General features: G+C 33.4%; 1 protein-coding gene across 1 annotated transcript; it reads right to left on the bottom strand.

Annotated features, from left to right (window-relative positions):
• Positions 1-704: 704 nt before the first annotated feature.
• LOC136973383 (isoaspartyl peptidase/L-asparaginase-like) lies at positions 705-6081 on the bottom strand. The gene is given in 6 exon segments (XM_067268106.1): positions 705-1375; positions 1811-2040; positions 2113-2273; positions 3622-3635; positions 3638-3763; positions 5147-6081. Coding segments are annotated over 6 exon segments (1071 nt in total). The 5' UTR covers positions 5463-6081; the 3' UTR covers positions 705-1151.
• Positions 6082-21212: the final 15131 nt, after the last annotated feature.

Below are 21212 nucleotides of genomic sequence, written 5' to 3'. Positions count from 1 at the left end.
TACAATAATATTACGTGTGGCAGAGCCTTATAGGTCAATATTGGCACTTAATGTCTTCACGACCAACGAAACCAATTTGGGTGAAATCTAAAATAGTGTCCGTGACGAGTACTATGGATGTCTTAATTTCGAATAAATTCACTGCATTGTTTTGGGCTTACGTGATCGGCATTTTGTCACCTAGATTTATGAGAGAATAGCATCGTCAATCCACCGAACGATACAGAAGTCTGCATACGTTTAATAGGTGGTGGTTAGCTTTCAAACAAGCTATCTGCCCTTTTGAAGGTTTTATTTAAAAATATTGAGTATTTATAAAAAAAATAGCCTATTAACCTGTACTACATCATGTAATATTCAACTGACTATCATGAGCTGAACATAATTATTACTACTTCACATCTTGCAATTTCTTTTAATCTATTAATACAAATCTGATGACTTAGAAAAAATTCAAACTTCTGTTTAAGTCGTAAAGACCTCGAAACAATACGGCCTTTGTTAGTGCCTTTCTTTTAGTTTACCGAATACTGTTTGGATGTATTTGACTGGCCCTTTGCTGCATTTGAGTTTCTTTCCCAAATTCACCAACTGATACCAGTGTGTGATGTGGTTGATAAAAAACGAATGACGATAAGTTCTCTCTATTTGATAATAAGTTAAAAAAAAGACATAGTACACGAATGAATTTTACTCAAAACACCTTTTTAACCTGAAATAATTCGAATATTTTTTTTTGCTATCTTTATTTAACGCTTCTTCATTCCTTCCCGAAGGAGTACAAGGAAAACAAAGTTGTACAAAATTACAAAGTTACTCTGACAATCACTTTAACAGTATACATGAAATAGTGTTTTATCGATATATATAATATATTAAATATATATATATCGATATATATATTATATATATAATATATATATAATCAGCAATAGTCGTATATTTATATAGCAATTTTACAAATTTCTGTAATTAATCGATAACATGGGGAAAAAATTTCTGCCTAAATAGAACATTTGACAAATATTGCAAAAAACACATTTAATATCTAAACTGGAATAATGATAAATGACTTGTGTAAAATCTAAAAATCTCTTAGAATTCAACATTATTAAATTATAATTTCTCTATTTTTTTCTTTGTTTTTGCGTTCACGGAGAACTGTCGACCTCCACCACGTCCTCAACGCGCCGTTCGCCGGGTAATATGCCATAGTGCAAGATGTTTCCTTTCCTGTAGGCCCAAGACATTTGGGTGGTAGTGAAGTAGATTCCCACGTCTCCGAAATTGCTGACGGCTATTGCGCCTCCGTAACCTTGAACGCGATTCTTCATGTGTTCTAATCCCGCAATGACTGCATCTTGGGCATTCATGCCTGCAACATCAGACCGTGAGAGAGACCGCATCAGACAACTTAATGTGGTGATTCCCAAACTTTTTTGAGCTACCGCCCTCTTGGTTCCGTAAACTTATACCCAACGCCATCCAATCGTATCCAAATGCCCCTTAACCTGTGAGGGTTAGGGGCATTTTTCCTTGTGTGAGAAAGACTTGGAAATATTCTTAAAAAACCTTTTATACGAACCTCGCACTGTCCTTATGTTGTTCATATTTGGAAACCATTAAATGCAATGTTTCTCTTTCCTCCTATTAAAATGGATAAGAAGAAAGATTATCAGTGACCCCAACCCTTGTCTATGGTCACCACTTAGTCAGGACCTTGACTGCCATTCCCTTGCTTCTTTTTGTCCCCTAGGGAGGGCGGTAGGACCCACTTTCGAAACCACCAACTTAATGCATGGATACGTACCTTGTTGCATGAGTCCCGTTATGTGTCTCGAGAGGCACACCTTCATGATGGCTTCTCCGTGCCCCGTTGTCGAAACTGCACCCACAAAATCATCTGCAAAGCCACCCGAGCCAATGAGAGGCGTGTCGCCCACCCGACCATTGAGTTTTCCTGTCAGTCCACCCGTGGAAGTAGCACATGCAACCCTCCCGAGCGAGTCAACGGCTACTGCACCTACTGTATCGTGATCACTGAAAAAATTTGAATGGAGTTAATATTTATGTATAATTGTAGTTGTTTTTAAATTCATAAATATACTTTACTTGGCATTAATAGATTGGTTGACAGTATTTGTGAATGTTTTGTATTCACTCAAACGTTCTCTTGACCAGTCCGTTATCAATTTTTCAGTTGGCACCACTGGTAGACCCATTTGTTGAGCAAACTGTTGAGCACCATCTTTGATCATAAAAACGTGATCTGTCTGCAAAAATACAATGGTTATAGCATATATTTGCAATTAAGCACTTTGCATTTATCATCCAGCCATCAACTTTTTTACCCAAATGAAATCATTTGAAGAGCAATATTGTTTGCAAAAAGGTACTCTAGTATTGTGAAGAGATTCACAAAGCTACAAGGTGTCTCATAAGTCAGACATTACAGGCAAAACAGCCATTCAGATGTTTGATTTGATTACCATCCTGTTGCATACACGACTTCAGACAGATGATACAACTGCACACCTTGCAAGATGTCAGGGATCATAACCTGACATGCCAGCATGAATCTGGCCTTCAAATGGATGTAACAGTTTACCTACGATGTGTAACTGTAAGCGTCACACCCCAAATTATCACATATATCTTTCTAAGACAGTAATGTGACTTTTGGCATGAGTATTGTGAGCATATTCACACAGAATTTGAACATCCTAAAATCAGACAACTATATATCCTAAGAACATTCTCTTTAACAATTGAAGGCTCGTGATGAATAATGCTGCAAGCACCAAAATAGCCAAATTCTCATAATAAGTTGTGCCCTGTGAAATGATGCAATGAATAGGAACTTTACTATTTAAAAATCTGACTGGTTATTGTGAAAAATGCTTCCAACTCCATGGGAAGACAACATTGCATATGCATAGAAAATGGAAAACAAGCAAGAGTTCACTCTCACCTCTTCAGAGCTGCAAATGCAAAATTTAGGAGAGAGAAGGCATCAACAACTCTCAAATTGGAAGCACATGAAATCAAAAATGCAGAGGAACTCAAGAAATCAATCTTTGTCACCCAGTGGACAAATTAAACCGGTCGTAAAGCCCTGAGTGAGTTAAGTGGAAAAATATTGTATACACAATGCTGCAAATTTTGTAGCATGGAGCATGCAATGAAACACGACAAAGGGCCTCAATATTTAAAAATTTTTTTGAGGCCAAAGCATCCGAAAATTACCTCGGCAACGTAGGTTCGAACTTCATCTGAGAATAAGACACTCCGATGATGATTTACAGCCGTGAGATGCATTTTCCCCTACTGCCTTTGACAAAAAGTCATACACACAAGGAATTGCACATGCACATGCAACTTTTTTCCCATTACATAGAATGCTTTAGTGTCATTTTCTAAAGTACTTTGCAATGAAAAGACCTACTTTTTGCAACAGTGTAATTTGTACATCTAACTAAAATCAGTCATTGTTTCAACTGCTCTAGCGCAATTTAGGGATTTTCTGGTTTTTGCATTTTTCCAGAAACATTACTTTGGTATTTGCAATGTTATTCAAATCGAGCCTTCAATCTTACATATTACAGTAATGTAAATTCTTACTTTCTCCATGATTTTTTTGCTAATGTAACAGGATTCGGAACACCCGTCACTCCTCCCACGGCACCGGCTCTCATTCGAGTACCTTCCATGACAAGCGCATCCATTTCAATATCTCCATTAATTGTGAGGGAAGATCCATAACCTGAATTACAGAACAGTTTCAATATTCTAATTTTCACACTTATACAAATGGTTAATTAACAAACACACTCAAGATAATAACGAATTCCTGTTTTTGTTGTACATTGGGAGATACGACATATAGACTCTTCCACTAACAAAATATACTTTTGAGTAAATTACAAAAGCTTTTCATCTAAGAATCTATCTAATTTAAGTTTAATTTATTTTATGATCTTAGATTACTATCACGATGATATTTCTATGTATGAAACTCACGTTAACTTTGCACAGTTTCAAAAGACGTACTTTTAATCATATGTATCATTAAAACTACATTGACATATGAACTGCTAGTTTGTATCCTTTTGGCAACTGTTCGTTCAGTTTGTTTAAATTTATCCCTAAAGTATAGAATAAACTTCAATTTTAAGGTAAAAGTTAATTGGTTGAACAAATAGGTTTAAAGGATTTTGTTTACAATTGTCAATCATATTCTAATTGCATATTCTAATTGCATATTCACACAGTAATATGCAAACAGTATTTCTCTTTGTTAGCGTTCGTTCGTAACAATTCGTATGACAGTGCGAACCTAGCTTAAATCTCTCGACATTCATTTGTCGTCACTATTCGTGGCAATTTTTTTTCCTCACTATTCATAATGATTATCTTGAAAACTAATGATGGTAACCACGTACAAATATCAGAGTTTTCTTTATAATATTGCAAGAACATCTTGGACTTTCATCAAAATATTATAGAAACTTTGCACTTTCTTTGATTGAATTTATAGTGGTAACAGTTGGTTTATTAATTCTTCATAACCGTCGGTATCAATCTACCGTATTTTCTGGCATATAAGATGACTTTTTAACCCAGGAAAATCTCAAAAGTCGGGGGTTGTCTTATAGGGAGAGTATATCCCAAACTCTATATTTTAACTGTAAAAGTCGAGGGTCGTCTTATACGCCGGAAAATACGGTATATATATATTGGGGATGGACCAAGAAGACGAAGAAAAATTTCTTGTTGGGTTTTAAATGGTTATGAAAAATAAGATATATCATACTACAAGTGAGTACTGTACACAATAGGTATATGTTGAGAGGGGAGACAATTTGTGGATATGAAAATATTTGGGGTACACATCCCCTCCGTCCTATATGGATCTACTTTCTATGGATTCTTATGGATCTATATGGTCAAGCTCTCATCCGATGGCTATAATTATTTACTGTTTCTGACAATATCATTTGCTATTTCACAATTATTACATTTGATATACAAGTAAATACCTATATAGCCTTTGCCTATATAATTTTATAACATAATTAAATGTATTAAGGCACTCTTCTTCACCTTTGGTATATATTTGTCTTGTGTTTTAAAAGGATAAAATTACCTGCATTGAAGACATAGTCATCTTCCATGACTCGAACGGCCGCTTCAACCGCATCTAATGCGTTTCCTTCGGGAGACAGTAGCACCTCGTAACCCTTGTTGGTGGCACGTTTGACTCCGTCTATCTTCAGCGTGATCTTATTCAGGGGTAGTGCACCTGCGCCGCCATGGACCACGAGCACGGGCATCGTGTGCTTCTTCACTGTAGGCGATCGAATATGCTTTCGTGAAAATCGTGGAGAACCACGTGGCGAAGAGCAAGGAGAAGAACGGGGAGAATTTAATGGAGAGGGACGTGGACGAACGGAAGTCGACATTTTGACGGATGGCACGAACAGCGTTCAGAGTCAATACAAACGTTAAAAAGCAAGAGTAAATAGCGTCTTCACTTAGTAGAAAAAAATTGTAAAGTTTGGATATGTTAGTCACACTGAGCAGAGTAGCAATCAGCTGTTAGAATGATGAGGTTTTTGAAGACGTTAGAAGAATTATACATCAACAAAAAGAACTGCTGAAAAAGTTAGCAGATAATAGAATTATAAAGATTAGTACAGTTAATTATTAAGAGAAGGATTTAATGACAAACTAAATCACCAAATATATAAACACATCATCACGAACAGTGGGATGCAACTCCCGTGACCTTTCAAACTAGAAATGACATTTTAACGTCAATGCCAATCGGCAATGTTTGTTAAAGTGTCATTTCACGTTTGATAATGTAAACGCAGTATTAAGAATTATTACTGTTCATTAAATCCTCAAAATTATGAAATGGAAATAGTGTTAAATATTTTTTATAATAAATTAATAGAAAGTATAAAGATTGCTTGCAACACAGATGATTAAAAGCTAGTTTCACACTGGTATAGGGACTGCTGCAGAGAAGATATGAACTGCCAGTTCGTCCCCTTTCAGCTACCATTTGACTAGTTTGTTCAATAATCACCTAAAAACACCGGGTAACAACCACTAATTCATCCAAAAACCTTTTACCGGTGACAGTCTACTCAAAGTCCCTCAGCAAACGTTTTTGGATACCTCACTGTCCTTTCGCAAGCTTTCGTCTCTTCTTAAAACGATTTTCGAATTATCGAACTCCTATTTCCGCGATGCACGTGCCAACCGAAAATTCAAACAGTTCAAATAGCTTCCATAGAAACTCCAAACGAACACTAATCTTGTGCTATTTACAAATTTTTTTTACAAATTTTAAAAAAATGCTCCACCATTCTTTTAAAAAACGATCACGTGAGCAGTTCTATGCCGATGTATTACGATGCGAGAACACACTCTAGGGTGCAAAACCGTTCATACCCAACTATGTCCGAACCCCTCTTATTCATACACCTTACGTTATCCTAGTATCCTTTACATTTCCCTTCTTTTATTCCGTCTCCTCTTTTTGCAATAGTGCCTGTCATGCTAGCGATAAAGTTACTTCGTCTTTGGCGTTGATTGGCTGGGATGACTGGAAGGCTATACATATTTCTATTTGTTCCAACCATCTAATGTGGTCCACGCATTTTGTGGTGACTAGTAGAAACAGAATAGAAATATGTAAAGCCTTCCAGTCATCCCAGCCAATCAACAACAAAGACGAAGTAACTTTATCGCTAGCATGACAGGCACTACTGCAAAAAGAGGAGACGGAATAAAAGAAGGAAAACGTAAAGGATACTAGGATAACGTAAGGCGTATGAATAAGAGGGGTTCGGACACAGTTGGGTATGAACGGTTTTGCACCCTAGAGTGTGTTCTCGCATCGTAATACATCGGCATAGAACTGCTCACGTGATCGTTTTTTAAAAGAATGGTGGAGCATTTTTTTAAAATTTGTAAAAAAAATTTGTAAATAGCACAAGATTAGTGTTCGTTTGGAGTTTCTACGGAAGCTATTTGAACGGTTTGAATTTTCGGTTGGCACGTGCGTCGCGGAAATAGGAGTTCAATAATTCGAAAATCGTTTTAAGAAGAGAAGAAAGCTTGCGAAAGGACAGTGAGGTGTCCGAAAACGTTTGCTGAGGGACTTTGAGTAGACTGTCACCGGTAAAAGGTTTTTGGATGAGTTAGTAGTTTGTTCAAAGTCGAACATGTCTTGACTTTTGACAAACTTCTGTCAGTTCAACCAATCAAATTTTCAAGACTAGTATTCAAAACCTTTTCAACCAATCACGTTCTATCTTGGTTTGTCTGACTTACTACAGCAAATGACATTTCACTTTGACATTTATAGTGGTTCATAAGACAGTGTGAATCTAGCTTAACTGCATTAAGATTAGTACAATTATAAAAGTAAACAAAAAATACCTGATTATATTTAAAGAAAATTAAGCCATCTCGTTCATTAATTACTGGCATTAAATGACACCGATGGCAATCCGATCAAATTCTGTTTAAATTTTGTCACATTATCTACTAATATATTTTTGCATCAAGTTAAATTTTTTATTATTTCAGAGCAAAATTAAAATTCTTAGTTAATAAAATTTTCCATAAATTCCATGACATTCAAATTGTGCTTATTTATTAAACATTCTTCCCCCAAAGCGTTTTTCCAACTTGCACTTGGGACTGTCAAGAGGGGAAACTGAGGTTTTTCCCAGACTCGGAGAATAAATACTTAGGGTCCGTAGTGGTTCCTATAATCAATATTATAGATCTTTAATCATGCAGCCAATACATGTAATTAGGCAAATACACACCTCTAGACTCACAAAAACATGGCCGCCTCCAAACACATTGAACTTTCACTAGGAAGACCATTATTGTCGCTTCTCGAAATCACAGACATCTCCGATATCTCCAAGTAAGTAAGAAAACAGTACACTGCACTCTCAAGATCAGAGATGTGAAAAAAAGAATTAAAAAACATTTTTGTCATCTCAGAGACTAAAAAACACTCATCGTTATTATTATTCTCTCTCTAATTATATAACTAATGCTTTTACAACTGTCTGGTATCTGTAGAATATAAGTTTATATTCTGTTCGGGTGCAGTAATGTGGCCTGTACTATCCACGTCATAAAAATATGCCAAATTCGCTATGAAGAGCAATGGGTAGCCAGCATCAATTAATGCTAGGACATTCCCCTGTAACTGACACACATTAAACTGTTGTGAAAAAAAAAAAACATTTAGGTTGCCCTATATTTTTAAATATATAAGTTTGAAGAAGCTAGTTACGTGTAAAAGGAAACAAACAAATAATATATTTTTCATTACTGAGGACTGAAGGACATTTGGGGAGGAACTAGAAACAAAATTAGCAGGACAAAATAACAAAAATTGAATCAGGAATAGCTTAATTATTATAATTTGTCTTAATATAGTTAATGTAGAAAATAAATGGAGACAAAATAAAATTAATCTTTCCTCGGAACAGAATTAACAAAGATAATTAGGATCTCCGATATAAATTTAAAGAGATCAGACTCAAGAGATTTTGGACAGGAAAGACACATTAGAAAAAGGACTAGCTAATAGTTTTAGTAAAAAGATAGAACAACAAAAATCCCTTACTTACATGGGCTGATGTTAGTGTATAGGTTAAGTAGATAAGCTAAACTGTTATAGAAAGATAATTAGGAGTGAATGATAAATACAGATAAATAGGTCAATGTGATAATTTTGAACATTATCTTTCATTTTAATAAAAAAAGAATTTATTTTTTGTGAAGATTAATGGTAGAATCGACGTTCGCAATTCGACAACTAGTGGAAAAATACAGGAAGGCTGAAGAATTTGGAGATTTATGATAAAATTCTAATGTTAATTGAACAAAGCTTTTATATATCAAGAGAAATTTTGTCCTGAAATTTTAAAAAAACTCTCTCTCATTCTCAAACAATTAAAATTCTCTTATTAAGTTCGACTGGAGCTTCCATGATTAATTGATTTAAAGTGCCATTGCACATCATATATCATCAATTATGTAATTTGTTTTTCAAGTGTTAAACCATAAAAAAATACCACACATTAGGACTGTACATGGCAACTCTATATTGATAGATGGTCTTATCATCATCAAACTGCGTGTTTTATAAAATAATTCTCTTATTAAATAAAAATCATATTGAGTTAACTTTTTTAACAAGCAGCGAATTACTTTTACTTGACTAGTACTTGATCTAAATGCAGATGGTGATCAGATAAACTTAAGTAAAATAGTATGAGAGTCAGACTAAATATTTTAAAGTGAGATAGTTAATGTATCAAGGCCTGTTTACGGCCTTAATACATTACAAGGCCTTATGGCCTTAATACATCCTTGACATTTTGTTCCGTTCGCATTGGTAGATGATGTTCCATTCTATTACGGCATTCGTAGCGTCAGTCCATTCTGTCGAGTACCACCGGGCTTCACACTGGTCTAATGAGAAGTTTGGTTTGTAACCGAACGCTACATTCTTTCATTGGTCAAAAACTAATGCAATTGTGAGATGGTATCACATGTTCCGTACTCGACGCAAGTGCTTGATCTGGGCCTAACAAATAATTTCATTACATTAAATTTATTTATGATAGATATAGTAGATATCGGTTTTGATTTAACAAAAAGTAACGGCTAATTTTGAACTAGTCTACAACTGTTTCCTGACCGAGAAATACGATACAATCCATCCCACGAAGTACTGAATTGTAGCAGAGTAGCCCACAAAGCCCACTACTGACTACTTATACTCCAGCAAAATTGCATTCAGTTATTATATAGCAGAAGCAAGATATTGTCAGATGCAATGCGTGTCGACACCTTGTGTATCTTCATTACATCTGTTTCTTATCTTATCACTTTACACTCCTTATGGTTGTTGTGTTTAGATATTTTGTTGCTTATATATATTTCAATTATGTTGTTGATTATAATTATCTTTTATAATGCAGAAAAAAGAAATTACAACATAGCTCCAGTTCTATTTGCAGCTCAACCTAATAAGATACTTTGAAAACATGCAAAGATCATTTTGCTTGTTTTCAAAGTAGTTTATTGTTATCAAACCACAGTCAAAATGCCAGAGATTTCTATCTTTTCTGCACAATGCACTAAAAAGATGTATCGTGGATAATTGTATCAATGCCATAGACTTATATAAATTTCCGAGCATTGGGAAACAAACTATAAACTGCATTTATTCTAATAAATGGGCAGCTGCAAAATGAAAAAAGTTATAGATGGCACCCTCTAATAGTAAGTGCGCTATATACCGTATTTTACGGACTATAAGACGCTACGAACTTTAAGACGCACCCGAATTTTGGAGGCAAGTTTTCGAAGAAAAAAGTGCGTCTTATAGTCCGCAAAATACAATATTAGTTGCTCCCAATTCTCAAAGAATAATTACCTTCTAATAAACAGCATAGTTGTAAGTTGAAGAAAGTTATAATGTATATTGGTCCAACATATTTGAATCTACGTTTCACTTTAGTTATATGGACCCGACGATAATCTGTATTTAGATTAAAAGTGGTCAAGTAAAAAATAATTTTCTACTAGTTTGAAGTGGTTTCTCTTATTAATATTTTAATTAATGTCTCATTACCTTCTACCAAACAGATGACAATACTAAATAATACTAGATGCAATTGCCACTGAAACAAATTGTTTAACATTGTTCTACGGGAGATTTAACAAAATCAACAAGTCACATCCACAGTATTATGCAAGTCACACCTCTTGCACTCAACATACCTTTTATAAATGGACTAAATATTCATTTACATTATTTATAAAACTTTATCTAAGACTTTGTAGCTGTTGACAAAGTTCTTTCATTGTGTAAAGCTAATAAATTAACTCAAATTTATCTACTATTTACAGGATAACATTTTATTTCAATTTATATAGAAAAATTTATTATAATTGTTATCAAGTCGTAAGGATACCTGGTACGTGCTTACGTGCTTAGTAGCACGCAATACATTTTAGATTTTTACGTTAATTTTCTTGCCACTATATGCTTTAAAGGAAATGAAATTTAATAGGAATTATTCATTGATATGATTAAAAGAATAATAATTTTAAAAGATATATTTTTGAATATTTGTTATCATTAAAACGTAATCTCCCCTAACATATACAAAAGGACAAAGTTGTATACATTAATCACATGCCATAGCAATTGGGATCAACTAATGACAATGAATTAATGATTATAATGATCATTTTTGCTTAATCATCAGATTTTTCTGATTTCATCTAAAGGCTGGTTCTCGCAATAGTTTACCAATGTGGAAGCAGTAATGTTGCATTACCACAGCATACTACTTATCCGTGACGGGAAGGCTAGATTGATGTCGGATGATGTCGGTTTAAATGACACTTTTACATTGGTAATACTTAATTTTTCTGATTGCTGTCACAATAAACACACCTTTAGCGATGCGACTAAAATCGGTCGGCGCATTTCGGTAGAATTGGTTCGAGTTTGGTCCTACTTTGGATGACGATCGCTTCGATCTCGACGGCGCATCCTTTGCTCGTCTGTGAGGATTAATGGAGACACTGATCCTCGTGAAGTATCTTACTTTATTTGTCACATTTGGTAGATATATACATTAGTATCATTCACTATTAACAGGTATTTACAGTAGGTTAGGTCGGCACGGAACAAAAAGAAAAACGTCACTCCTTGACAGTATCCGAGAGCCAAGTTGTGGTGCCCTCTGCCCTACACACCCCTTTTCCACTGCAGTCTAATATTGCGATGCTACTATGTCATGGCTTTGCCACTTATGGTCACAGATTCCATCACAGAACCAACTTTACAATTAGCAGAGCTCTGCATAAGTTAAAAAGTATTTTGTCTGCAATCGAAGTTTAAAGCAACTGCACAACCACTAAATATGATTTTTATAAATGTATACAAGGCCGCATAAATGTATTGGCAAGGCCGATGTCATGATAAAGCCAGAATTTTGAAATTTGATCCGTGGGCGGAGATATTTGTGGTCAAAGTTTACATTGTAAAGTCATTAGGCTGATTGTCAGTTTTAAGCTGGTTGCACGATACATGTCAAACCTATGCCACAGAGCTGAGTTTTGTTTCCTAGAAAATACCTGTTTATATTACACAGCCAGACGAATGACTTAGATGAAGTGATGTTAGAAAGAAACCTAAACCTATTAATATGCAAAACAGATAGATACTGTGCAAAGAAAGGATGCATTAACCATACAAAGTCCATTGTATGTACCAGTACATACATATTACAATTAATAGTACAGCTATGCACTGGTAACGATGGGGATATGTTCCAAGAAATATAACTTTATCATTAAGCAAGAACCATAAAGCAGAGGTTTCCAATTTATTTTAATTGGAAACCTCTGCTTTATGGAAACCCCTTTCACTTTTATAAAAAGTTTTGGTGGGATCTCAACTAGTGATGGGAGAATCAAATGAATTTGATTCTTTTGTTGACTTAGCAATTTTCAAATGTATTCGAATATTGCTACCCCTTGGCAACAGTTTCTCTGGCAGAAATGAATATTTTATTAGTTGAATGCAAAGAATTGAATATCAGAAAAGAACCAAACAAATGATTCAATTTTTGCACCATTAAACTCTATGGATTTTAATTTCACAAATGTGAGCTGTGCAGTGTGTGTATAGGTTCCTTTTTATGGAATTTTTGAAATTTTATTTAAAATACATATGAAAAATCATTTAAACTATTAATTAAAGCTCAAAAAACTAATTTTGTCGACAGATCCCTAAGGTTTCCCAACTTTTGTGGATTACAATCATAGTGTACAGTACATAGACAAACCTTATATGATATAGTTACTACTCATATATGCTATATCTAAACACAGAAAAAGGTACAGGCAGTTACAAATTTTTCATTCATAATCTTACAGTACTTCTATCATAATATGGCAGAGTTACTGTAACAATGGACCACATATATATATGGTCCATCATTACTGAGCGCGCACACTATAATTTTGCAAATCTTTAAAGCTTGATATTAGTAGCATTTAAGTTTGTATGGCACCTTTATTATGCTTATTGCTGGAAGTTTATAATTTTTCTATATAAAACCCCAAATATGCAATACCACCCAGACTTATCGGTTCATTATTTCATTAATTAGTTATTAAAGTATATTCTAAAACGAATTTATATGAAATAGAATCTTTCTGACCACAAAAGCACTTGTGAAGATGGATTAGAAAATTCCAAGTCCATTAAATAACCCGAAGATCCAAAGACGAAATGGAAGAATTTTAAAAATGTTTCTTTGTAGATTTATAGCCACTATAACAATAATCAATATCAGAGCTCGAAACACTTAAAATCTTAGTGGCTTAGACCAGAAACACAACCTGCTTTGAAAAATTAAAAATTCCATGTAATACCCGACATTTTATTAGTGTACATTATCTGAACTGATGTATGTTTTCACCATAATGGCCTTGGACCGATTCCAATTAACTGTCAAATGAAAAAATACAGCAAAATGCATCTTGTATTGTAGACACCTAAATTGGTGTTGTGTAATTCGTGAAACGTAGCAAATCTTAAGTTCGGACAATATGTCAAACATGGTCATGCAGTGTGACTTGTATGTATCACAAACATATTTTGTCACCAACAACATTTAAGTAGACAGCAATAGTACATACATAACATATAACTGGCTGCCTACCTATTGTTAACTTCGGTTGTTGTCTGTCAGTCCATAAGTGACGATTATATATCAGTCACATTAAATCTACTTGCCTCTGTAGTGTCAATAACAATGCTGAATTGCTGCCAATACAGCGGACCTTCGTTATAGTACTGCTCACTATACCGCGCACTCGGTTATAGTGCGAGCGATGTTCACGATGTGATAAGCTCAAACACATTTATACAGGTCTGTACGGCGTTAGTGAGTAGCGCATTTTATTGTTCCTGAATGTATTTTGAATAGCGTTTAATTATTGTATGCATGATGAGTAAAAAAAAAACTTACAGTGTGAAAGAAAAGCTTGACATTATTGCTAAAGTAAAGAGGTGAACCGCGTTACACCGTGCCGCTCGATATAACGCGGTTCACCTTATAACGCGGGTGTTGTTTCCTGCCCGACATGCGCGTTATATCAGGTCCACTGTACATTGAAAAACACTATTTTTCAGACCATCCTATATAAATTAGATAAATTAATGTCTCATTGGCCAAAAAATTTCTAACCGTTGTTTTCGATTGAGTCATTATGGAAAATTCCATTTTTTGCAGGTAGAGGTGAAAGGTAATAACATTAACTCAATAGGGATCAAAACACTTGATGTCGTCGAGTGGCAATCTTGGGATTCATATATAGGTGGGGGACCCAAAAATAATGGGAATAATTTTGTAGAAAACGGGAAGTTCATAGTATCCACCGCTAGATGTCAGTAGACGGAATCCTCTGGAATCAGTATGCAAAGTGGTGTCAGCTTATCAAGATTTGTTGGCCTGTAGCAATTTTTTTGCGAGAGCTGTTTTTTGTTTTTGTAGAAAATGTGATGTCAGATTTTAAAGAGCAACGTGCGGCTGTAAAATTTTGTTTCCTATTAGAGAAAAGTGGTCGGAATGGTTGAAATGATTCAACATGCTTACAAACAAAATGCATGAGTAAGAAAAGGGTTTACGAGTGGGTTTTCCCATTTTCAGAAAGGAAATACGTCTTTTGAAGATTAACCCAGTTCCGGGCATCCATACAATGTTCAAACTGACGAAAATGTTGGGAAAATTCGCAATCTCATCAACAAAGATTGCCATTGAACCATTAACGAACTCGTTGATTTGTCTGGGATTTCACGGAGTTCGATTCAGCGAATTTTGTCACAAGAACTTGGCACGAGAAAAGAGTTTCCGTGGAGTTTGTTCACGCTTGTTGACCGTTGATCAGAAAGGCAATCACTTGGCAGCTTGTCAGGCTTTGAAAGAACATTTGGAAAATGATCCAGGCTTGATTTCTAAAATAAATAACTGGTAATGAATCATGGTGTTATGGTTAAAAACCAGAAACCAAACATCAATCCAGCCAGAGGAACACATCAGGATCTCCTTGTCTCAAAAAAGCAAGACAAGTAAAGTCGAATGTGAAAATCATGTTAGTCTGTTTTTTGATGTGAAAGGAATTGTTCATTTCAAATTCATCCATCCAAGACAGTCACTCGACATTGTTATCTGGAAGTCTTCAAAAGACTGTGATGGCATGAGAAGGAAAAGAAAGGACTTGTGTCAAATGTTGGATTGGTTTCTCCATCATGACAATGCTCCCACTCACATGGTGCACTCTGTGCAGCAGTTTTTGGCAAGAAACGGCATGACCCTGCTCCCCCACCTTCCCTATTTGCCTGATCTTCGCACATTGCAATTTTTTTTTGGTTCCCTAAGATAAGGAGGGAACTCAAAGGAAAGAAACTTCAGACAGTAGAAGAGGTGAAAACAAAAAACAATGGACGCACTAAGGCATTTTGAAACAGGAATTTTCTAGGTGTTTTGAACAATGGAAAAAACATTTTGGACAAGTGTATTGAGGCTAATGGAGAGTATTTTGAAAGAGATTAAGATATAAAGATACAATTTTTTCCCATTATTTTTGGGTCCCACTATGTATTTATACTTTCCTATTGTTTTTCACCTTTAAGCAAGCAGTCAGTCAGTTTGAACTGCATCAATTGTTCTTACAACCATACATTTCTTCTTCTGCAGGTATGTACATCCTTATAATAGCCACAACCTTGGTCTGCTCTATCATTGCCAAATACACAAAATTCATTTTTATATAAAGGTCTGAAGGTGAAGTCAGACACTTCTAAAAACTGAAAGTGACTTATCCTATATGGATTAAAATCTGTTTTCAATGGCATTAGACAAATGCATAAAAACTCTCAGTTCAAATTGTTTTCCCTGTATAATTACAGCATCATAATTTTTTGAAGTAATGTCAAATTTTGTATTACACATTTATGCAAACTGATGATTTAAACATTAACAATTATAAAATCAAAGCACTAGTCAACTCTAAAAAAGTGTTGAAGATGCACTACAGGTACACTCCTCACTTTCAGACCAAGTTCCGTTCCGACGACTACGTCGTTAAGCGAATTGGTCGATAAGCGAGGAGCATGTGCCAGGATATAGGATCGTTGTAAAATTATACAAATTATGCAACAAACTTCAAATTTATTCATAAAAAGACTATTATAGTACGCACAAGCCTATTATAGTACACTTAGTGCTGTCACCTTCGCCACTGACCAACACTCAAGTCGAGAAAGATGGTTCCCCGAATTGCAGGTCGAAACTCAATTGGTCGTAAGTGCGAGTGGTCGTTAAGCAGATAGGTCAAAGTGAGGAGTACCTGTATGTCCACAGTATCAAATATTCAGCAAAGATTTAATTCTTTAGATAAAGATAAACAAGTGCATTCATCTCATTAGTGTTAGCAAATATGTTTTTTGTCTTTAATAAATGGTTAAATATGTATATCAAAGAAGTATTACATGATTTATCATCAGTAAGTGATTTTATTTGTATACTTGTTTTATATACCTATATACTGGAGGTTACATAAAATGTTCCCAGGTAAAAGAAAGTCAAACAGAAAAAGTTTAAGAGGTTCTGCTTTAATGAAAGATCATACTGTTGATATATATTAATTTGGTAAATCTCAAATACTGTCCAGCTTTCTTTGAAAGAATGGCTAAAGATACAAACATGGTTCAGGTATCAAAATAAAGCTTTTGCCCTGTAGATGATGCCACCGAACAGAGATTTGAGAGTGCAATAGTTCGAGAATGGCAAAATGGCAAATGTTCAACGTTAGGTCTTTGGGAAGGCAAGTGCACTCATAAGCCCTCTAACAATTTAGTTTTTAACCATTAGAACAACCCATACCTCATCTCATACCCTGAATTTTTTTTGCTAATTACATGTTAAAAATAATGCACAAAGTCTTTTAATTAGCCCACCCACTGTCTATTTAAATAATAAAATTAAATTAAAAATCACTTATTTTCGAATTAAACTATTTTAATTTTTTAGAATCTGTAATAAAAAAGCTTTTCAACACTAAAAAAACAATTTTTAAATAAATTAATTTTGTTAATATTGACTGCAGTGGCAACCACTTGGTGCCAACTGATGGATTTCTCAACCAACTTGCCAAAAAAAGAAGAGTAAACTTGAACATCCGACTGTTGGTAGGTCTAAGTTTTATTCGTGAAGACAAGGACAAGGTGACTGTCATGAAGAGGGCCACCAATACCATCACCATTAATCAGGAGCCCTGCCAGTTGAAATTGGCCAGCTTAAGAAAGCTAAATTGCTACACTATGACCCAGACAAAATTGACAACCGCATGGCAGGGGTAGACACAAATCAGCAACAGGAAGACCCAGAAAACACTTGCTGTACTGATGATCTATATGTAGAATGCCAAATTTTAAATGAACTCATTGACTGTAGTTTAACTGAACTAAACCATCAGCTCTGACACGTTCCCGATAGTAAATTATTATTAAAAATGAATTATGGCAGTCACTTAAATTTATCCTTGTATACTAATACATTTATCAATTAACAGGACTTATTATACTGGAAAATTATAGATGCAGATATTTAGTCTTACAGATCAGAAATAATATTTTTTATTTAGTTGACCTGAACACACACACTTCAAGCTTGTGTTTCGGACTTGTTTGTCTCTCTTCAGCAGGCATTCAAAAAGCACTTTCTACAATCGACAATTAAAATGTTTTTTTTGTTACAATTATAATTAAAAATTAAAATAAACACATTAATTCCCCGACAATAAAATAATAAAATTCTTACAGTTTCTGTATTTCCGAACTTCTTTAAAGATTCAAATACACTTGTAATCCATATTAACCATATAATTCAAAATGTATACCTATTTTTTTATACATTATAATTAATCATAATTATAATTGCATCTAAAATTTCTACATTGACTACTTACATTCTGGATTATTCTTTTTTACTTAAACTATATTTACAATTCATTTCAAATCTCTCCTTTTATGCTTTCACTTTCCTCCCCCTTCTATAATGCTTCTCCAGGATTGGTGGATTTCCCTTCCGGTATTGTTATTTATTCTTTCTGTTTGTCTGATTATATTTATATGTTCGTATAACTGGCGTTTATAATTATTTTCTTCTTTTTTCCTTATTTTAACAGTGTTTAAATCAATTTCACAACCTTTCTTATTGCAATGTTGAGCCACTGCTGAATTTGCATATTTTCCTTTTATTGCTCTAATATGCTCGCTTAATCTAATTTTTAATTTTCTTTTTGTTTCTCCTATGTATGTTTTCTTTGGGGTTACAATTGCAATTAAATGAATATACAACACCTTTTTCCTGTGTTATATCATAATTTTCTTCTTTTCTATAACACAAATACTTTTTAGTTGAATTTATTTTTTCAGGTATTAAATTAATTCTACTTTTTACAACTTTCTTAATTCTTTCAAACAATTTTGGTACATACCGTAATTTAACATATTTTTTCTCTTTGTCCACTGATTTTGATTGATTGTCATTACATAATTTTTCATTCCATTTATTTAGTAAACATTTTGGGTAGTCATTTAAAGTAAACATTTTAATTATTTCTTCCTCCTCTTGTTTTTGCGTTTCTATTTCACTTGTTCTTTGTCTTATTTTATTCATATACATTTTAAATATATTATATTTCATACTAACAGGTATAACAGATTTATAATTAATTATTTTGGGTATTTGTATAGGTTTAACATATTTCTTATAAACTAATCTATCATCGTTTCTTTCTATAGTTACATCTAGGTAATTTAAGCTGTTCTGTTTTTCTAATTCAAATTTAATATTCTCTTTGATCTTATTAGCCATATTTATGATTATATTCTCATTTGTTTTCCTTTTATCAAAAATTATTATACAATCATCCACATACCTGCTATAAAATTCAATACCTTCTACATTTTTAATCTTTTCGTCTATTTGCATCATTGATATTTCGGCCAATTTTGGACCTATACAACGTGCCCATAGGTATTCCTTCTGTTTGGGTGTAGAATTTCTTATCGAACTGAAAATAGTTATTTTTAATTACTATTAAACATAATTTAACTATCCAATTTGGTGTTTATTAACGAATTTTCTATGTCTTCTATTGCAATGCTAGAATACATATTGACAACATCTAGTGATATTAAATTCAAATTTTCGTTTATAGTTATATTTTTTAATCTACTTAATACTTTATCCACATTTTTTATACTGTACTTAGATACTTCTAATAAATTTAATTTATCCTTTAAATATTTTTCTAAATTATAATATACATAATTTTTTACGTCTATATGAGGTCTATATTTAATAGGATTTTTGTGTGTCTTTACCCTTATGTTAAATTTCGGTGTTCTGTCGTCTTCTCTTTTTATGTATTTGATGTCTTCTTCTGTTATATGTTGTTGTATTTTTAAATTCTTTAGTTCCTTGTCTAAAGCTTTTATTAGACCATTCACTGGATCTTTGTTGAGTTGTTCATAACTTCCTTCTTGGATTAATTCTTTGATGACTTCGATTTTCTTGTCTTTTTCCATTATTATTATTTGTTTGGTTTTATCCCCTTGAAGTATTTCCAAATTATTATTTATTAAAAATGCTTTAACATTGTTTAGATTTCTTTTATAATTTTTTATTTTTAATTATGTTTTGCATACCTGTTCTTATTTGCTCTCTTTCCTCTTCTAGAAACTTCCATAATAAGTGTTTTGTAAAAACTGCGATATCTTCAATTTTCAGTATTTCTGGTCCATTATAGTCTAAACCTTGTTTTAGTGTTCTTCTGATCAATTCTGGTATTTCGACCTCTGTCGTGTTTAGAATTAGTTTTCTTTCGTAATCTTCTTTTTCTTTTAAAGTCGGGTATCCTATTTTTTTGACTAATTTATTATATTTATTTAAGAAAAACTTACCAGAATTGTCCTTTTGTTCTTGTTTTTCTATTCTGTTTCCAGAATTTTCTCTTCCTGTTTCTTCTTTATTTCTTTTGTTTTTTCTTTGTAATTTCTTTATAATTTATATTCGAATTTATTATTAGTTTGTTTATTTTTTCAACATCATGTCTTTGTAAATTTTTGCTGATACTTACTGGTAAGCTCAAAGTTGGCAATTTTATGGCTTCCGTTTTACATTTCTTTAAATAACATATTTCTGTTTTTAAGTTTATTATTTCTTCAACTGTATTTCCCATTCTCTGCGTTTTCCAATTTTCCAGAAATTCGGCTATAGATTATTAAATATCATTCAATTATTATGCCTTTGTGTCCTTTATCATAGCTTAAATTTATCTTTGTATACTAGTACATTTATCATAGTACATTTATTTATTTTAATTTTTAATTATAATTGTAACAAAAAAACATTTTAATTGTTGATTGTAGAAAGTGTTTTTTGAATGCCTGCTGAGGAGGGACAAACAAGTCCGAAACACAAGCTTAAAGTGTATGTGTTCAGGTGAACTAAATAAAACATATTATTTCTGATCTGTAAGACTAAATATCTGCATCCATAATTTTCCAGTCCTGTTAATTGATAAATTTATCTTTGTATACTAGTACATTTAAGCTACGATAAAGGACACAAAGGCATAATAATTGAATATGGCAGTCACTCATTGTTTCGTCTTTTAATATCCGTATAACTGTCAGAGTTGTTGACACTTACATTGATAACTTTACCAGACAATTATTAAGACAGATATATTGGCCATTTTCAAATTTTCCTATGTACACCACTGGCTAGCATGACAGACACACTAACAAAATCATCCAACTTATATTTTTATATTGACAAGAATATTTATTTATTTATTTTTCACAAAATCTTAGAAGTCCAAAGCAATTTTTAGTAACCTCTGAAACATATCCAGAAATTGAAATTTCTTACGTAATTAAACTCCGAATGTATATGCAGAAAATTGCACTTTATGCACTCTTATTGGTATGCACAAGAATCAAAACAATATAAAGTATAATCTTTCTGAAAAGCTCATTAAATTAGCTGTTAGTCTGCAAA

The sequence above is a fragment of the Centruroides vittatus genome, unplaced genomic scaffold (genome assembly GCF_030686945.1).
Source record: "Centruroides vittatus isolate TY-2023 unplaced genomic scaffold, ASM3068694v2 contig_3166, whole genome shotgun sequence".
Classification (NCBI taxonomy): Eukaryota; Metazoa; Arthropoda; class Arachnida; order Scorpiones; family Buthidae; genus Centruroides; species Centruroides vittatus.
This window is presented reverse-complemented; position numbering and strand designations above follow the sequence as displayed.